Genomic DNA, 19655 nt, shown 5'->3' with positions numbered 1-19655 from the left:
ACTTTGCTCTTAAATTAAGATCGGTGCGTCGTCCGGGAGCGCGGGATTTTACGATCATCTAAGATGATACGCATATATTTTTATCGAGCGTGCGTACATTTAGATTACGATTTCCGGAAACAAAGTATTCGATTGGCAACGGCTCTTCGAGTTCCTCGCGAAAGGTGGCACGAAAAAACGGAGCACGGAAGAGAAGAGCGAAAAGCTGCTCTTACGCGCTCCGCGCTATCTTGGTCCAAGTAGTAAAAGATAATGTTTGTTACGGCGCTTATCTATGTGCGAAAGTCCGGCGCGGTGTCGAGGTCTCTCATTGGGAAATTTTCTTTTCTTGCGTGCATTTTTTTCTCTCTTTCTCTCTCTCTCTCTCTCTTTTTGCCTTTCATATCTTGTGCTCGTCATGCATTTTTATTTTCTTTCTCGAACCTCTCCACCCACGAGCGATTTACGAGCCGAGTGAAAGACACGTGTCCGCCCGTTTCATATATAGCAGCGGCCGCTCGAATAGGTACGAACATCATTTTACACGTGGAATTTTTCTCGTCGTGATTCGATTTTGATCCACCGAGGATCTTATGATGCTATAATATTATCGAAGGAACCATAATCCAGGGGAAAAATTGATCAATTTTGCATGTAAAATATATCTACACATGTTGGTATGTATAGAATTTGATATTCCGTATAACAAAATTTACTGCTATCTCTCGCAACAAATTATTTCATCAATATACTTTTGAAATGTATTTTTAGTTAACATAATGGGATTGTTATTTTTGCATAACTGTCTATTAATTAAATGGATAAGGTACAGATAAAAACCAACATTTTGTTAAAGCCAAGTAACTTTGCATTTGTTAATAAATAAGCGTTTATTTTCCGTTTGTATTTTCTTAAAGCTTAATTTAGCGAAGTTATTTATCACGTTAATCTATTAATCTAAATCGCTAACAGAACAGAAGGCGTAGCGTAGAAAACAGGAAGAAAGAAGTGATAAACTGCGTGTCATTCTTCAAACGTCAGGTTTTCGTGCTTAAACGTGACCTGTAAGAATGTGAATTTATGGATTTACAGATTTATAGATTTAACAACCTACGCAACTGTGTACACGAACATAGCAATCTATGAACTTGTAAATCATCCATAGAGCCAGCAATTTACAGATTTATGTATCCGTAGATCTGGTAGTTTCTCCCTCTATGAATCCACAGATTTATGAATTTATATAGATATATTGATCGAATTAGTAACCTGTTGCTTTATATAGCTTTATATAGCTTATATAGCTCGATTTTATTAAATCATATTTTTAGTACAAACTTTATAGCCACAGAAATATGTCTTGTTTCTCAGAGAAAGAAGAGTCAATGAACTTAATAAGTCATAAAAGGAGTAATACCTCTTTTCTTCTTATCCTCTTGGCACGATTCATCTCCGTAGGTTTCATCGCAGTAGACCGAATTCCGAGGATTCATGACCGATCCAGAAATTATTCGCGGACGCGATCGTATCTGCCGTTCTCGGGAAATTTACGGGGCGATCACGAACGCGCTCGAGCTTGAATGTCTTCATCACACGAGGAAGCTGTTCTCTGGTTCGCTGCACTTGATCCTCGTAAAACGATGGGGCTATTATCCGTCACGCGTGTATTTTGATATTTGCTTGAAATCTGAAACAAAGTTTTATGGAATATTCCAATATAACCACATTCGATGTAGGTTAAATATATATAATTAAAACGTTATTTATGATTTAAAATTTCAACAAAGAGTTTTAATATTTTGATTTATCTGTGTTATACGTATATTAGTAAATAGTTTCAATGTTGTATAGTTTTACGTATGATTAATCCTTCAAATTCTTTTTATGCCTTAAAAATAAGTATGTAGAAAACTTATTCTTAATAGAGACAGCGTCGCTTTATACTCGAGCGTGGGAACAAGTTCTCTAAGTTGCGAGAAGCTGTTTACGTTCTCGGGCGTTTAATTTTATGTTCTCGTAGAGAGCGAGAGAAATTAAGGGCTCCCTCTTGGATACTTCTGCTCGCGCAGCGATTGCAATAAATTCCGACGCAGAAGGGCGACTTTCTCCACGGGGGTACGCGTAGGTGGTTGTCGAATATTGCTTCGATACTGGTTTTGAAACGGGCAGGAAGCGTCCTCCGTTTCGAGCGCGCATTTCGGTCCTTGATTTAAATTCTCCCGTACAATGGCAAACGCTCACAATACCACTCTCCCACACCTTGTATTTATGATGCCACGGACACTTGTATCAAACGCAGGGGAGGGGCATTTGCATATGTGCATCGCGTAAATACATGTTTCGTTCCGAAAGTTCCAGGGCGGAGACCGTGAATTAAAAGAATAAACATAAGAGAGGCTCTCTCTCTCTCTCGGCCAACATATTTAATATTAATTCGCTTCAAAATAATTCTCTTCCAACGCAAAGCATAATTAGGTACAACTTGCAAAAGTGACGCGCGAACAAAATTTTTTTTTATATACTTTCGTATGTGAAAGTGCAAAACATGAAAAATTAATTAGAGAAATAAAAATTGGTGGTACACAGGACTACAAGAAATAGCACGATAAGAAAATTGTACGCAGATTCTTATGTGGATTTTAAGATTATTGTCTCGAAATTATTCCCAACATTTTCGATCCGATCTTCAATAACTGCCGCAGAAAACGATGTGGCTTCCAATTCCGCTTCCTCTTATCTCGTCAAAATGTGCTTTTTAATATCTTTATCGCACGTGCACATTATCCCGAATTGAAGCAGTTAACTACATACGTATCGGTATCAGCATTTCCTTAATACACTTACGATACAAATTACAAGCAGTGTACAATTATACAAGCCTCGTAGAATCTCTGGGGCTGGACCTCTCTCCGTTTTCTGGACGTCGTGAGCCGCAAATCAGATAATTTCACGGACCAATTACGTTATCGCCACGATGTAGCATGGAATGGGAGAGGTCCAACAAGGTGAACAGAAACGTTAAGGAAGAAACCGGAGCAGGAGGGAAGAGAAGAAGAAAATTAAAAAAAGATTTCATCGGAGTGCGCGAAAAATCGAGCCGTATCGGGACAAGATATAGTCCCAAAGTAATAGAGCCATATACTCCGTGCGGATACATATTATTTGATGAAGTTTACAACTCTTTCGTCTCTTTTACTCTCCTCTCTTCCTTCAATTATCCGTTATAAATACTTGGCCAACCCGACTCGATTCGGCCCGAGATTCGCTCGCCGCATTGTACTCGTCTTTCCACTCGCGGTCTCGGCGTGCGCAAACGACAAATTATGCACTCGCATTTGCATATTTGATACGTGGCTACAACGTTCGGGAAGAAACGCTCTGGCACTGAGTTACGTTACAGGCCCGGTCGCGAACTCTGCTCAAGACTCCTGTCTCCTTTGCTCGCTCGTTGTCTCTCTCCTCACGCATCTTCTTGTCTCATTTTTTTCTGTGTTTTTTTCAGTAATTACAGTATCTTCTTTTTCATATATATGACATTAATTTTGTATTTTATGATATCGCCTCGTATTAAATTTTTTTATTACACTAAAATATTTCTCTAAAATATTTGTTAAGAAAAGATTCGACTCCGTTGAAAAAATAATCGAAGCAAAGGTTTAAATAATTTCTTGTATTATATATTTTGTATTGTATTTCCTGTATTATTTATTATATATTTTGTATCAATATGTGCCACTCTTCCTGTACATATATTTTGACGAGCTTGTTCTCTGTGGAACAATAAATATATAAGTCTCTCTTTTCATCTATAAAATAACTTTGATTATACTTTATTTTTATTATATATTTAAATTGCCATTTTATCAAGGAAATTACGTTCCAATAATACGAATAAATCACGTTTCTCTTTACTGTACCTCTTCTGTTCGCTCTGTACTTTTCTCTCTTTGGAATCTGAGCTCCATGTGTCTGCGCAGTTTTCCAAAGAACTAGCTCGTTACTCAGACGCAAAAATTTGCATCCGCGATCGACGTGTTCGACTCACGTCCGTAACTTACAAGCGTATATATTTAGAGAGAAACTGAAGCACGCGTACGATTGGATCAATCGCCAAGCTAAGATGATGGAAGCCGTGTACCGAGTCACTTAACGTCTTCCGGTTATACTGGCGATAGCGTTTGCAATCCGCGCGCACCGATATAATGATTTCTCGCGCGTTTTCTATTATATCTCCTTAAGATAATTTATCTCGCGATTAGACAGCGCTTTTGCATTAACGTTTTTCTTCCGCCGCGATCCTGCCCTGACGTTCTCTTGATGCTCGTAAACCAAAAGCGAGCGATTCTCGATCTCGATATCGTGTGAAATTTGTTGCACAGTAGAACGAGGCGTAGAATTATCGAGTATAAATAGCTTTAGAACCTCTTGGTGTCAACAAGCAAGTCGAGCAAAAATAAAAAAAGATGCAATTTTTTACCTGAGCAAGTCTTACAGATTTTAATTAAACTGCAACTTATATATATTCTGAATATATCGCAAAATTTTGCGTATTCATGATTTTAAGTCATGACTACTAATCTGACATCTAAAAGAGAATAATTATTTTTTATATTAAAATATACATAATATTATAATTTATATTTATAATTAATATTATAATTATATTATATAAATAATATAGTTGTAATTAATATTTAAAATATATTATATTACATATATTTATCTATCAGTGATTTATAACACGATTTATATATTTATTAATTGTGTCTACATATTTTGTTTCTATGTTGAAATATTCGACGAAGCTAAAAAGCGTCGTCGATATAAACATTGTGGGTATAAACTACAAAAACAAAGATGTTCACACATCCCGAGGACAGTTATGTCTTGACACGAGTGCGCATCACGCTTTAATCAGAGCCAGTTTCGATCGTCGCACTGTCAAGATGACGATCAATTAGTGCTCTTCCCGGCACCTGCGGCTACGTAATCACGAAGGACGTAGCATCTCGCCACTTCTTAATCCTCGCCATTTACGAGTGGCGATCGAGCAATAAAATTAGAATATCGATATGAAATGGGACCTGTAACTCAATCGGTGATTCGCGCCTTAATGCCTTTGACTCGCGCACTATCTTTAAAACGATCAACGCCGTTTCACGCAGCTTTCGCAAATGAACTGCGCCTCGACATCAAGACTATTTGAATACTAATGTGCATATGAAATTTAAATTCAAATGCATTGATATTTTTATCATTTATTTCCGGGGATGAGTATCAATTATCGATTCTATATGTTACGTAATTCGATATTTTCACGCTTTTTAATATTCAGTGGCAATATTCTGCGATAGCATATCTCAAATGATACTAATTTTTATTTAAAATCGATTAGTTTTTGAAATCTAAAAAAATATACAGATACAGGACTTAAACGTCTTTTTAATTAGGGGCTCTTTAAGTTTTCTTTAGGTTTAATTTTTGATAAGAAAATCGTGCAATATCGCTAGGATATCTGATAGATAATTTTACACATAATAATTACAGTTAAGAATTATTTATTTTTATCGCTCTTTTTGAGCGAAGACATGAAAATTTGTAAATACGTATTATATTACGCGCGTATACAGCAAAGCTATATTTTTTTGGACAAATCCTCTTCGAGTTTTAATTAGTTATTAATATTTTAAGTAATGTATTATATAAATCGCACGCGTTATTAGAATGAAGTTGCTAATGTTTGCAAAATAACGAACAGCTTCGGTCATTATCGAAATGCCGCGAATACGAGGCAGTTCAAACTGTGTCTCACTGTGATTAATTAGTAAACATAATTGTTTCTAACGATTTGTATTGTAATATTTATATCAATCATATAATTTCAATCTTCATAGTATAGGTGTAATTGTTCGAAACGCATATTTTGCGAGAAATTCGATGCAAAATCTCTTGCCAATCATCAATATAATCTAATTTAATCTATTCTATTTTATTTTCATTTAATTTATTATTTAATTTATTATTATTTTATTTTAATGTATTGCAATCTGTGGATATCGTTAATTTTAGCTTACATATTTATATCGTATATATTATAATGCAAAATAAGATTATTCTAATATATGTATGTATTTTGTTTGTTACAGGTAGCGTTGAGGTACACAGTGAGGTTCACGGATCATATCGGGAGTGCCGTGTAAATTTTCGCGTGTCGGGAGTGCCGTGTAAAGTGTCGCGCGTCGGGAGTGCCGTGTAAAGTGTCGGTCGTAATTATTCGTGTTTTTGTGAGTGTCGTGAGTGTTATGAAGGTCCACGAGAGGAGGAGGAGGCCCTGGGGTATCGGGCGAGAGCGGGGCAACTATGAGGTATGCAAAATAAAAACACTTTTCTAAATTGCATTGTTTATAAAATCGTTTCCAGATTTTCAAAATTTGTATATGCATACACACATGTATACATAATTTGAATATTTTGTTTGCAGATCAATCTGCTGTGTACTACAACTCCGCTTTGCTGCAGTTGCACGTGTCGGTGAGTGAGAAATTGTTGATTTTATAGCGATAATAGAGAGGAGGAATGTGTGAAGCGTCTCATTTCGTGGAAATTGATAAATAATTAAGAACTTCGGCTTTATTTTCAATATCTAGAATTCTTTATAGTTAAAAAAAATACTTCTGGTGATTAACCAAATAAAATGCTTAAGGAAAAATTAATATGCCAACTTTACTCAATATATCATTTTGTCCTACGAAATTTTCTTTATCAATAATTATTCAAATTTATAAGATTTATAATTTTTCTACAAGAGTTTTAAGAATAGTTCTGCTTTCTAAAAATAAAAAATATTAATTAAAATAAACACCAACAAATCTCTTACTTGAACATATCGAAGTAAAATGCCACTAGATTTTCAAGAACTCTGCTTATTACAAAATAGTTCTCATATAGTTATGATTCTAATAATGGAAATAACTAGAAAATTTTCTAAACAATTATTCTATTAAAAAAACTGGTATTTTTTAATATAAATATAAAGATAGAAATATAAAGAGCTTTCAACTATTTATGATCTTTGAAATGATATGCTAGCTTCACACATATACATACGATCGTAGTGGCACGCGACATATATAGGTACAAATGTTCCCGTCCTCGTGTAAGAAAGCGAAAGTCACACGAGCGACGGGATTGTTGGAGACACGTCGTTTTTCCACGTATCCGGTGTCCCGATCCTGCGCAACGACAGATTGTAAGTACCCGCATTTGCATATTGAAAAGAGTGACCATTGAAACAAGCGTGCTATGAGTTATGGCACGATGATTAGGTCGCATTTGGAAAATGGAAAGTAACTGTCGTGACACACGCCTGACATCAAAGACAGATTCTTTGATAAATTAAATGATATTTTAAATAATTTAAGTAATTTTTATTGGCGTAAAAAGCTCGCACATAAATATTATAAATGAAAATTATCACGTAAAATTATTTACTTTCTATATACATAAATTTCATACCTCTAATTTTCTCTATCGTTTTTTTTTTACATATTTTTACATTATTTGTGTGATAAGTATGTCATTTATATATTCATATATTTATATTTATCGTTCGTTTCAATAATTATATTTAAATGTTAATTATATGCTTTATCTGAAGATTGCTTTTGATATAATCATGAGAATTTTTAAAACCATTTTTAAACCCATTCTCCCTGGAAGAATCTTGCATTTTTTATATCCGCGACTGATTCTTGATTCTCGAAGTCGAAGAAGATCCTGCGTAACATTCGATACGTGGGATGTCGAGTTGAAATACGGGCGATTCGCACGCGCTATTGTGTGTCCCGGCTTTCTCCACGCGGCGAAAATACGAGTCGGTAAAAAGGATCACTTGTGTACAATCGCATTACCGTAATTTACATGCTGGTTATGATGAGACGGACTATTATGTTCGATCGTCGCGACCGGCAAGGATAATTTTCAAACACCGTACAAAGAGTGGAATATCGAATCTGCCATCAAAAGCGATGGTACGATAAATCCATAATAAATGTTTTCTCGGGGAAAAATTTGTGTTTTACGAAAAACGTCATTATCTCCATAGATAAATATACTAAGCAATTGTATCTTATCCTCTTGAATTTTGTTGCTTCTCATTTGATTGTGGACGTAAGTAAAATTAAAGTTCTGATAGAAATTCAAAAATTCAGGGATATAGGTTGATAAGAGTCAGACACAATATTCTTGTCTTAATATTTTTTTTTATTTGAATGTTTCGGTCTTCTCTTCTCATTTCCTCCTCCTTTCCTCTTTTGAACTATCTTCAGTAGCTTTATTAATTAATAAAAAAAATTATAAATCTTAATTCTTATCCCCACCTTGTGCGTCTTCAAAAATCTATTAATTTCAGCCAGTTAAAAGATGACAAGAATAGTCTGCGCCGAATTCTTATTAGCTTATTTCCTGCCTGAATTTTTATATTTATCTACCAGAGCTTTTTCAGTATTATTAATAAATATTATACCATTATTAGTAAATATTATACCATTGTTGAGATATTATTGTATCAATATTTGAAGAGACCGTAGACTGATCATGCGCGGCACTTGCTAAAAGCGATCCGACAATCGCGAATATGAATACGCGTGTCGCGCGTATCTCGCGTTATCTTCAATTAACGGTTAAGACACTTAGCCGCGTGCCATGTTATCGTCGGCAACGCGATCGATCTTCATTACTTCTAACGAACCGCCGGCGCCGTCGCGCGGAACTCTTTGCGTTCCCTTTGCCTTCAATTATTAGGACGATCGCTTCTACGATCGAAATCGTATATTATTAATATTGACGATATTAATACTAAGTGCTCGATACATTCGTACTCGTTACAACGCCGAGATTAGACGTGTCCCGGACATATTCTTAGAGTTGTACACGCTCGGGATAAATTCAATCTCGGGAATCCATTAAGTGCAACGCACTCCTTCCTTCTCCTCGCGAGTCCCGGCGGTAACCCTGCGCTGTGCGTGGGTGCTCGGTAATGGGAAGTGCACATAGAAACCGTCCTGCCCATATTTGTCTACCATTCGTCTTTTTCAGTCCCGCGGTCTCTCGCTCCTCCGCTTCTTGCTCCGCGTCCGAGTCAGAGACTAAGCGTCAGGAATGCACGCGTGCATACGAACAGGTCGTCTATACACAGTAGAGGAGAATGAGATGTGTGCGAGAGAATCTCGGATAATGGGAGGATCTTTGAACGAATGCCCTTGGACACAAATTCGGCGTCGGTCCTGCTTCGACATCAATTTAGAATTGTCGCGTATCTTCAAATTGTATTAAAAAATATATATGCACTTGTGAAATTAAATAGAATTTTTTACATTTCATGTAATTTATTCAGATTACTTCGGGTAATGTACTTTTTGCTGAGAAGAAATTAAAATTCAGAGAAAAGGTCAGGGTGTTCAGCGGTCAGGGAAATCTAAAAAATCGGGCATTGTCAGGGAATTTAAATATAATGATTATAAATCTGGAAATGTCAGAGAAAAGTTTGGAAATTTTACTAATTATCTGGATTTTTTCACATTATTCTACATTTGTTTCAATAATTAAAATTTTTTATTAAATAAATATAAACTTTTCCTTGACTGCCAGCACGCTAATTCTGTGTTGTTAAAAATCGATTTATCTACAGCGTGTTCGTTAATTTATATTTTCATCGTCGTGTTATTTTATTTCAATGTGTTTGATAGAAACAAAACTAAAAAATTGATATAATATAAATAAAAAAGATGATTATTTAAATAGTGTATAGTGACATGTTTGTTTCGATTATTATACATAATGCAGATTGTATAATTGATTTAAATTTTAGTTTTTTTAACTTCCAAACCTTTAGATATATGCAAACTATATATTTGGAAAAATAATAGTAAAAAGTTAGGGAAAAAATTAATTTCTGGTCTTGGGAAATCTAAAAAAAGTCAAAATTTTTTTCATTGACACCCTGAAGGTGTGTTTAATGATTTTACATCGCGCATTTTTTCTCTGTTTCTCTTCATTCGCTTTAAATATTTTTTCCCTCCGATCATTTTTATTTTCTGTGGTCTCTCGACGGTATTAGTTGTACGGATTCCTGGCGAGTATACACGCGCTCATCGCACCGTCCGGACGTGACGAATGGATGGCGGCGATCACGGGCATCGATAAACATATTAAGCCGCGTTAAGCCTACCTACTAGCAAACGGGGCAGATCCGAATCGATTTCATCGCGGTCCCGTCAGCATCGAGGTGGACAGGATTTATTTGGATTTTTCAGTTTTAATCTCTGTTCCGACCGGAGAGATACATCGGTATAACTTACTTTATATCCGACCACTCTCTGTCGTCGAGCTGATCGTACCCTGTCAAATTAATGCTCTCGTAATTCTCCATTCGCTATAAATATCCGCCGCGGCGATACGCCGCATCGAGAGTCCTCCGGGAAATCGACGTGTCTTTTCAGCTGCGATATCGGGATTATTAAGTTTATACGGGGCGATTTTTGTCATAAGACTTATCATTATTAAACGACTTTACGCCAGAGAGAATTAAATTACGGTTTATTCTATCTAAGATATCTAGATAACTGATAAAAGATGAAATCTCTTTCAAAATACTTTAATCATAAAATCATGTTTTTCTCTATTTGATTACGTTACAAGATTAATAGTTATTTTCGACGTAGAGAAGAGAGATCGATAGAGTTTTAGGTTGGAGATATATTAAGAAATTAGTTGCAGAGAGGGAAGAAAGAATATATATTAAATCTCATTAATGATTTATAGTCTTTCTCTCAATTGTACGCCTGTCAAATCTGCTCCGCGTGGTACGGCGTGTTATTGCTCATATGGAAACTCTCTTGTTTAACATTTACGTCCGCGATAAATGCAAATTCGCGTTGCATAGAAATCACATATTTTATGCCGAGCGGTTAAAGTGCCAGGCGGTTCCCCGACGATTGTGCCGATGTTACTTGCATTAAGTATTGTCTCAAAGAAATAGTGCCTGTTATTAATATCAATATTATAAAACGAGTTTTCGCGATAATATCGATATTAAATTAAAGCAACTAATGCCATGTTGTATCTCGTAAATTAGAAACTTAGTCTACCGTGCACAATTTTATAACAGAACACTTTTTCATTATCTTCTCATACATATATACACACCTTTATTAATAAATAAATATCTCGTTTATTAACACGCGGAAATAATATGAAAATTGTTTATTTGGAATTAAGATTGAAGTAATATTTTAGCGTAATAAATTATCTCTTAACAAGAGAATTAAATCGCGATAGAATTCAATATTACAGATTTAAAAAATTATTAAGATTTTATCCCGCGATCATGATTTCTACAATAGAGAATTTACCGTTTTACGAGATTATAAATTGTGTTTCGACCGATATGAAACCCTGATTCGCACGATGAACGGGAATTTAAGATCGGCCATGGAGTGTCATGGGAGTCGCGGCAAATGTTCGGCTGCGAGCTGCCGCTATGCAGCTACGCCCGCCGTACGTAAACGTTTGCATTTCGTACGTGTACGACGCGGCAGTAAATTTCGCGCTAAGCCGAAGTCGCCCCGAGTGATTTACGCGAGTGCCAAGGGCGGAAGGGTGGTTTTCGGTTTCGGACCGTCGACTTTCGCCGCCTCGGTGTCTTATCTGCGGTAGGTGAATCGGAAAGACGCGATCGTGGGAGAAATTTCAGGGCCAGGTTACTAAACTTTTCACCATACATGTTATCATTTTTATTACTTGAGCGTAATTATTCTAATTTTGTATCTTATAATGAAATAATAACAAATGCCACTCATAAGTCCGCATCGGCAGTAATTCTTGAACACTTTTCAGATATCTTGGATATTATTTTTATATATATAAAAGCTTACCTTATCTTTATTGCAAGACACAAAATAACTTAGTTTAATCCGTGCTTTTCCGAGATATAATTTTTTATATATAGAAAACATAATAATTGTATCATTATTTACGGTGGAAAGTGCGTATTACACGGCATATGAGCGATTTTTGCAAAATAAAATTTGAGATAACACGGATATAACAGAAAGATCAAGAGGCATTTGCTGACTTTTAGAAACATTATATTATCCAGCATTATCATAGCCATGAATCTTTGGACGCTGATTACTATTATTAAACGTCAAACTTTCTAAATTATTGAGCATCTCGTGAACCATGAGTGCCTTTTCCAGGTATTCATGGTTGTTTGCGTGAGCGTGTTCACATTCATGAGATTACGACGTTTCCGGTTTGGACCGACACTATATCGTGGAGGAAAATTATGGTGATCCCGCTTACCGCGGATCTACTAAGAATGACATACGACGCTAACTTTTAATGTTGATATTGTTCTTACGTCTCCATTCACCGTTTCGAAAGGCAGACTCTTGGCCAATGACAAGCAGAAGGGACATAAAATTATCATTATTTTATAACTGCGCGCGTTTATGCTTTCACAGACATCTACGGCAGATGCGCAGTACCATAAGATTCTGTGTGGATGCCTTAAACCTTGATTATATACTGTTATTATTGGCGATATATATTCTTCCTGTATTATTGAGATTATGAGAATTGACAATAATTTTACCGGTATTTTGGGATACAAATTTACCGATAAATTTTGGTTTAATTTCAAACTTCTCTCCTCAAAGTAAATTATAAAGTGTTGATTACTTTTAAATACAAATTATACGAATCATCATTTATCGATAAGCTTTTTCCCTGCAGATTATCAATTCTATTTGTTGTATTCTTTCTTCAACATTTGATTCAGTACTCATGCGACAGTATATTTAATGTTAAAAATCGTATAAACATTATCTCTTTATGTTTCTCGATATCGCGTTTTATTTGAGCTTCGATGTTATGCAGATAAGAAAATAATCGTCGAAGACAAAAACCAGCGGTGCCAGAGGTCCGCGAAACACACACACTTGTCCCACGCCACGTGGCTGTAAACATGGGATTTCGCGCTGTCCTCGCGAAATAAACGCACGGTGATGCACCCACGCGTGCATTTCGCGCGAGGGTCCCATTGTTACGGAGGCGTCGCGTGCTGCGTGGCAAATGCGCTAGCGCCTTCATTCTCTCTCATTACTCACTAGGAGACTCTCTCTTAAACGCTGTGCCAAATCGCCTTGTCTCCGGTCCACCTAATGAGAGGAAAGAACTTTATCTCTGGACGATTTGCGGGCTTCTTCGCGACACTTTACATGGAAATAAGACATTCTGAATTTTTTAAATTTAATATATATTGAGAGATAGAAATATTCTATATTTTTATATTATATTTTATAAATATCTTATATTTTTATACTATGTATTATATCACATAAATACATTATTATATGTATATAAATATAAGTATAATATATTTTATAAAATATTGTAAAATATTTATTTTATATTATAAAATAGATTTCTGAGTATATCATATTATATACACATATTTACATATATAACTATGTTGCACAATATTTCTTTTTGAATGGTGTTTGACTCCAATACAAAGAATAAGATCTGTGGAGCAATAAACGTTACCCAAATTTAACCGCGGTAGTCGTGGGTTAATGTAAAAGGAGTACGGAGGTCGTTCGGGTAGATTGCTTCTCTTGCGGGCTCCATTGTTTCTCTCTTTCTGTCCGACTCTCCGGTTGCGGAATGCAGAGGGATGAGATTTGTTCCGATTGTTATACGACTGCCCTCGCGGCTGACATTTTTATGCGCGACCGGTCGGACTGACAGCCGACATTCTACGATGTTTGGTCACGTCGCTCATCAATCGGGGTCGATTTACGAAGATTCTCGCGCGGACTGATTGATTTCGCTCCATGACATGGAAATGACTACGCTTGTTCCGTGAATGTGCTGTAAAAATACTATAATGTTGAAAGCAAAACAAAAGAAAATTGAAGAGATTTTATACCAATTCAGAAAAATGTGAACATCAATTTCGAGTTTAATTAAAAGAAAGATTTAATTAGAGATTAAATTATTATGTTGGAATATTAAAGAAACATTTACCAAATTTTCAGTACTAAATATGATCGAAAATTAAAATTCTTTGCACGCAACTCTTGAGATTAAACAGGAAATAAAATTTTAACACACTGCAATACTAATGCTTATACTTTGCAACTGCAACCACAGTGCATTCACGTCGATAGTCGACGTGCCTGTTAACGCTGGCGACACCGTGTCGCCCGAATCGTTTAGAAGTGGTCCCTAGAGTGTCCGCGTGTCTCCACTTCAAGAATTTAGCTTCTTATGAAGGCGGCTCTTTGTTCCTGACAAGTGCGCCGATCAGTAGCGTGCATTGGAAAATGGTCCATGATCGACGAATCGGTCGTGGTCACGGTCTTCGATCGAATCCGCGGACACGCCCGGATTCGTCATCGTCTGAGCATACCAATCCCGAATGTCGTTTTTAGCATATGAATGGCTGATCACGCGGGCAAGTCCGTGTCCTTATTTAATCTCACGATGCACTCGCGTGCATCTTTTTTGTTATGTATGTTCCTTTCTGTATTATGAGGCTTCATGTAGAGTTGCGGACCTTATTTGCAATTGAACAGTCTTACCAAAGTCATTCTTGTCGAACATTTTTAATATATATTAAAATATATAGATTTTCTAGTTCTGTTCTTACAGTCAGAAGTATAAATTTTGCTGAAAAGATTGATTCTGCCCATTTTTCCAACAAATACGAAAACTTGAGATGGACATTCTGTCTGTGCTATATTTTTTAAATGTTGCATATGAATTTAGGAAACATGCAAATGTGGAGTATTAATATAAAATATTTCAGCAAGCTTGTTAAAATTTTCCTTGCGTTTCACTTACGCATAATAAAAGATTCACGTGAGAAATCCCCAAGGGATTTTACGATGTCGTGTTTCTGCTTGATATCGACCTGATACTTCGCCTTATGGTAGCAGACTTACGTTCAACATCTCTTTGAATTCCATTTTCTTGCGACAGCAGCAACATCCACGGCCGGATTTTTCGCGATGCTCTCGCCGGTTCCGCGGATGACTACTGTCGTAATTCGCGCGCGAACGAGGCAGCTCCGCGAGAATAAATGATTCCAATAAGTTTGTTCGAAACGAAATGTCAGTGTCTCGGGCGTCGCTTCGTGTTATGACATATTTATTAAATCGCCAAGTGCTAAAACTCGGGATCGGCAAGGTCGGCGTCATTACCGGGAGCGTTTTCCAGCCTTTCGTGAAACGCATATTCTCTCTCGGAATAATAATAATATTGAACGAAAATAATAGCCTCTTTGGCTTTCATTTGAGACTCGTAATTTTTCCAGATATTCACCGCGTATCGCTGTTAAACAGACATCTTTCGCACCTCTAGCTGCGCGAATTAGAATAAGCTCTCTTGCCGTGTGTAACGTTAGTGAATTGGTACCTTAGTCTTTGACACGATTAGCTTTCTATATTTTTTAAAAATGTGATTCTTTATAAATAATTATCAGCTTGTATAATTAATTAACTCCAACATAGTCCTTGATTAATTTATCTTGAATAGTTGTGTGTTTAAGTGACGTTTTTTTTTTAATTTAACCGATTGTAAACTATCTATATAATCCGTTCTTTATGTTTATCCAACTGGTGCAACCGGCTGTAAAACCACAATTCAATATCAGGATACCTCGGCTATAATGGAAGAAGATCGGACGTCTTTCTTCGTACATAAAACCGGTCGCATTCCGCTAATTGGCTAAATAGCGTAACTATACCGACTTATATCGATTTGCATTGCCCATAAGAAATTTGTTGCCCCGTCACGGCAGTCGACTATCGGCTTTAATAGAAAATCGTTGCCGCGCTTCTTCAAAGGACGACGCACTCTCGATTTCTCGCGCGATCAGAAGGATGAGGGAAGAGAGAGTATTTCGCGTCGCGTTCTCTTCATCTCTGCGACGACTTCGATATTCCCTCAATTATTAAGAACGAGCGCATTTCGCAATCCGCTAACGATCCGGCATCGGTGCCTTTGAAAGACGCCCTGCCACCAGCGCAGATTATGCCCGCTTATTAAGAAACCGACTCGAACGACCATCTAGTAGTACTTGTGCGATAATGTAATTAAGCGCTAACGATCTTGTTCTAATAACATCGTTATGGTTTTAGTTTTACGCATAATGAATTGCGCGTTACAGCCTTCTCTAGTTACAACCCTGTAATTAGATTTTAATATAACTTCCGTCATTTTTAATTCTATGCAAATTATATTCGATTGAACTATTGAGTAGATATAAATCATATGTAATACAATAGAATATATGTATTATATATATAAAATTTTAGTTATTTTTTAATATTGATTTATATTTATTACATACTATCATGACATCAAATTTTAGATTTTACATTTTATAGAATGAGATACGTCAATTTTTGTTATATGAATAACAGGAAACTTTGACTTTAATTTCCGCAAAGAATAAATATAAAGATGTATAATGATTTTTATATAAAAATTGAAAAAATTCAATGTGCTGTCAAATAGCCGGTTTATTTTTATTATAATTATAAATGATATATTTCTAAATGTTTGCAACATTGGATGTGTAGAAATAACGGATTCCCTTAAATCGAGACGGTGTTACTTTCTCGATCTCCGATACCTTTCTTCGCAGAGGCGTTTCGCACGGCCCCTTTAAGGCCACATTAATTGCTCGTGAAAACGCCCCCGCGAACACACCCGGTTTCGCTACAGTTCATTACAGATCACGGTTGCTCTGCGCATCGGACAACTCCGGTTGCATCTTCGTTGTCGTGAAAATAAATCCTTCCGAGGTCCCGACACAGCAGCGGACAAACGTCTTTGCCGCTGTCATCTTGTAAGTCCGGGAAAGGCCCACGCGGAAGTTCAGCGTGTTCCGCTATCTGCCTTCTCCTCCTTCGATCTCGTCTCCTTTCCATCGTATTATCGCCGCCCATTCGATACGTGCCAGATCGATTCTCGTCGACGGTTTCTTTGATGCTTTAATCTTCGGCGTGGGATCATATAGAAAGGTTAGCTTCTTTGTTGATTCAAAAATATCTGGGTAAATTGAGACGTGTTCGTAAAGAAATTGGGGATACATCTCTTGTGGTTAATTAACCTTTCGGTTAAGCAAGATAATTTATATACCTTACGAGAAATATCTACTCCGCCCTTAGAGAATATATAGAACAAAATTTGCGTTTTTTTATTCTATTATACTTTAGAGTATATTGTTGAAGAGATATATGAAAGTATTTATTTTGATGTTTAATTTAGAGTGTTAATAAGAAATTAATAAAAAATGCTTGATAAATTGTATTTTTCTATATTTAAAAAAATATTGCTAAATAAGTACAGAAAATAATGCTTTAAAGATCAAGTAAATTATAATAATTCATAGAAGAACACACACGATTTTTGGCATTAATCTAAAAAGGAGGAATAAATTTTCGGTGACTGTAATGAAGTCACATTAACATAGACAGAAGATCGAAGGCGGATCTGGCTCCAGCTCCAATGCGTTGCAATACGAGGAACATTTTTGAATCCTTTGATCCGACGTAGCTTTTTATCGCGGTCCGATCACAATAAATTAATAAACACTTCTTTTTTATCCCACAAGGGCCACAAGGCGAGATGGGTCGGCCACGATATTAGAGGTTTATTAATTTATTTTCTCTTTATTAGGCGGCCGCGGTCGCGCCCGTCGGTAATCAGGGATCTGTAATTAGTCGAACATGCTGTCTGTCCATAGCGATTTATGCCGTGCCCCCGGGGGTGACTCTCCCTTTGGCCCTCCGTCTTCCTTCCTTTCGCTCCACCGACGCTTCTTCTTCGATTCTTTCACCGGACAATAGCTCGGCACTGCCGTTCCTCGCGTCATCCTCTTGGATCTTCCTTCGAGGAAGGACGAATTCTTTGCCTACCTATCGGCACGACGCATGCTTGAAACCCGTAATTGTCGGCGGAGACCGCGAGGCATAAATGCCGCACTCGTCTGATCAATCACTTTGTTGTTGCAGTTTCAACGGCGTTTGCTTGTGGAATATTCTTAACTAATATCTAAATGCATATTCAAGTGAGGGGAAAGACTTGGGATATTAATTGAAGGTTTGCTACAGAAATGTGATACCAGCGCAATTTTCTTACGAGTTAATTAGAGGTTTGTCCAGTTGAAAGTTATGCTGTGTAAAGAGATATAGGTGTGTATGTGTACGGAAATTTTTTTCACATAGATATTTTGTGTATAAAAAAATTAATGATAACGTCGAAATTAATATAAATTGATTATAAAACAAAAATGTCCAGTGTTGAAATGTGTTGAAAGTTATGCTGTGTAAAGAGATGCATGTGCACGGAAATTTTATTAAATTCGATTGCTAGTTAAATTTGAACAGAAATTATCGATGAAATTTTCAAAGTAATTTATGTCTTATTAGTGCACATGTCTCCTTAACAAACTGTTTGCCCTTCAGTTTATCCAAACAGCCAACGCGATAAAGTGGTGAAGTGTAGATCGATAACTAAATTGTCACGTCGCTCATCTGCGACGTGCGCGTAACTAAGAATGAAATAAAGATCTCAGTCAATATTCCCCCAATTGACACGTGAGATAAGAAAATTATAGGTACGTTATGTACATATTGACCCCCAAAGTGCATCGGAGGTTTAACGAGCGACGCGTCCCAGCAAACACCAGATAAGAATCTTCCCGCAGCAGCACGTTCTTTCGTTGACTAAGTGGTTCGCGGGATATGAAAGATCTGGTCTCTGTTCGCCGCCTGGCTTGGATTTAAGACCAACGCCTGGCTGTCTGTCAGGGACCACACCTTCGGTCCGGCCCCTTGGTTCCATATAAAGTATCTCGCCGAAGTTTCATTATTTTCGCTAAGATTGAAGCACGCAAGGATGAGATGCGGTGAACGTCAAATTGTCTTCGTGGCGATATTTATAGCCTAATACGCGAAAAATTACTTTACTTAAAAAAAAGTTCATTTTTTATTTTGTCAAAATATAAACGTACATCAGCTGAATCTTCTCGCAATAAACATTCAATAAGTGTATATATCATTTTTTTAATTCTTTGAAAGATAAAATTAAAGAATTAAATTTAATTGTAGCATTGAGAAAATTTAAGTGCACTACGAAAAATATTTCCCATGATTCCACGGGACGCTACTTCAAATTAATATATCGTGCGCGTCGCGTAAAAAAAAAACGTCTGACCGTAATTGCCTGCAATTTCTCAACCACTTTGCGACAATGATGTCTCCGAGACAAAGTACTTCATAACACGGTGCAGCGCTATAAAAATGAAATTCCATGCTCTTCCTCGGGAAGGTCTTTTTTCTTCCGGCGATAACGGGTCGCGCATTTTTCTTCGTGAAACCTTAATTCGGACTTGTGTCCGCGGACCTTTGCCGTTTTGCGTCCCGCGGACGGCTTATCGTCGGAATGACTTATCGTCCGAAAGCAGCCAGCGCGCTTTTGGCGAGCGTGAGTAAGGAACGGTGGGGCTCGCGCCCGTAACAACCTAAATTAAGTTCGTGCCTTCGTCTCTCACCCGTATTTCATTTCCGTCGTCCGGCAGCAGCGACGGCGGTGTGTTC

The 19655-nt window shown here is 36.8% G+C and overlaps 1 protein-coding gene and 1 long non-coding RNA gene across 3 annotated transcripts in view; one reads left to right on the top strand and one right to left on the bottom strand.

Moving 5' to 3' along the window:
- Positions 1 to 873: 873 nt before the first annotated feature.
- LOC114942743 (uncharacterized) overlaps positions 874 to 19655 on the bottom strand; it is a 67276-nt gene continuing 48494 nt past the window's right edge. The window contains exons 2-3 of the long non-coding RNA XR_003821871.1: positions 1397 to 1666; positions 874 to 1041 (exon numbers count right to left, since the gene is read on the bottom strand). This is a non-coding gene — a long non-coding RNA (uncharacterized LOC114942743). The remainder of the gene's footprint in view (positions 1042 to 1396; positions 1667 to 19655) is intronic.
- The window catches only part of LOC114936594 (agrin), a 464192-nt gene continuing 450815 nt past the window's right edge, over positions 6279 to 19655 (top strand). Inside the window, exons 1-2 of one of the 2 annotated variants that reach the window (XM_085483682.1) lie at positions 6279 to 6344; positions 6461 to 6510. In XM_085483682.1, coding sequence (XP_085339808.1) covers positions 6340 to 6344; positions 6461 to 6510 — 55 coding nt within the window. In that variant the 5' untranslated portion in view covers positions 6279 to 6339. Of the gene's footprint in view, positions 6345 to 6460; positions 6511 to 19655 lie in introns of those variants that run through there. The other variant, XM_085483677.1, reaches the window with a different exon arrangement.

Source organism: Nylanderia fulva, unplaced genomic scaffold (genome assembly GCF_048542155.1).
Source record: "Nylanderia fulva isolate GAGA-0341 unplaced genomic scaffold, ASM4854215v1 Scaffold26, whole genome shotgun sequence".
NCBI classification, from domain to species: Eukaryota; Metazoa; Arthropoda; class Insecta; order Hymenoptera; family Formicidae; genus Nylanderia; species Nylanderia fulva.
Note: the sequence above shows the minus strand (reverse complement) of the source record. Positions and strands in the feature narration are given on the sequence as shown.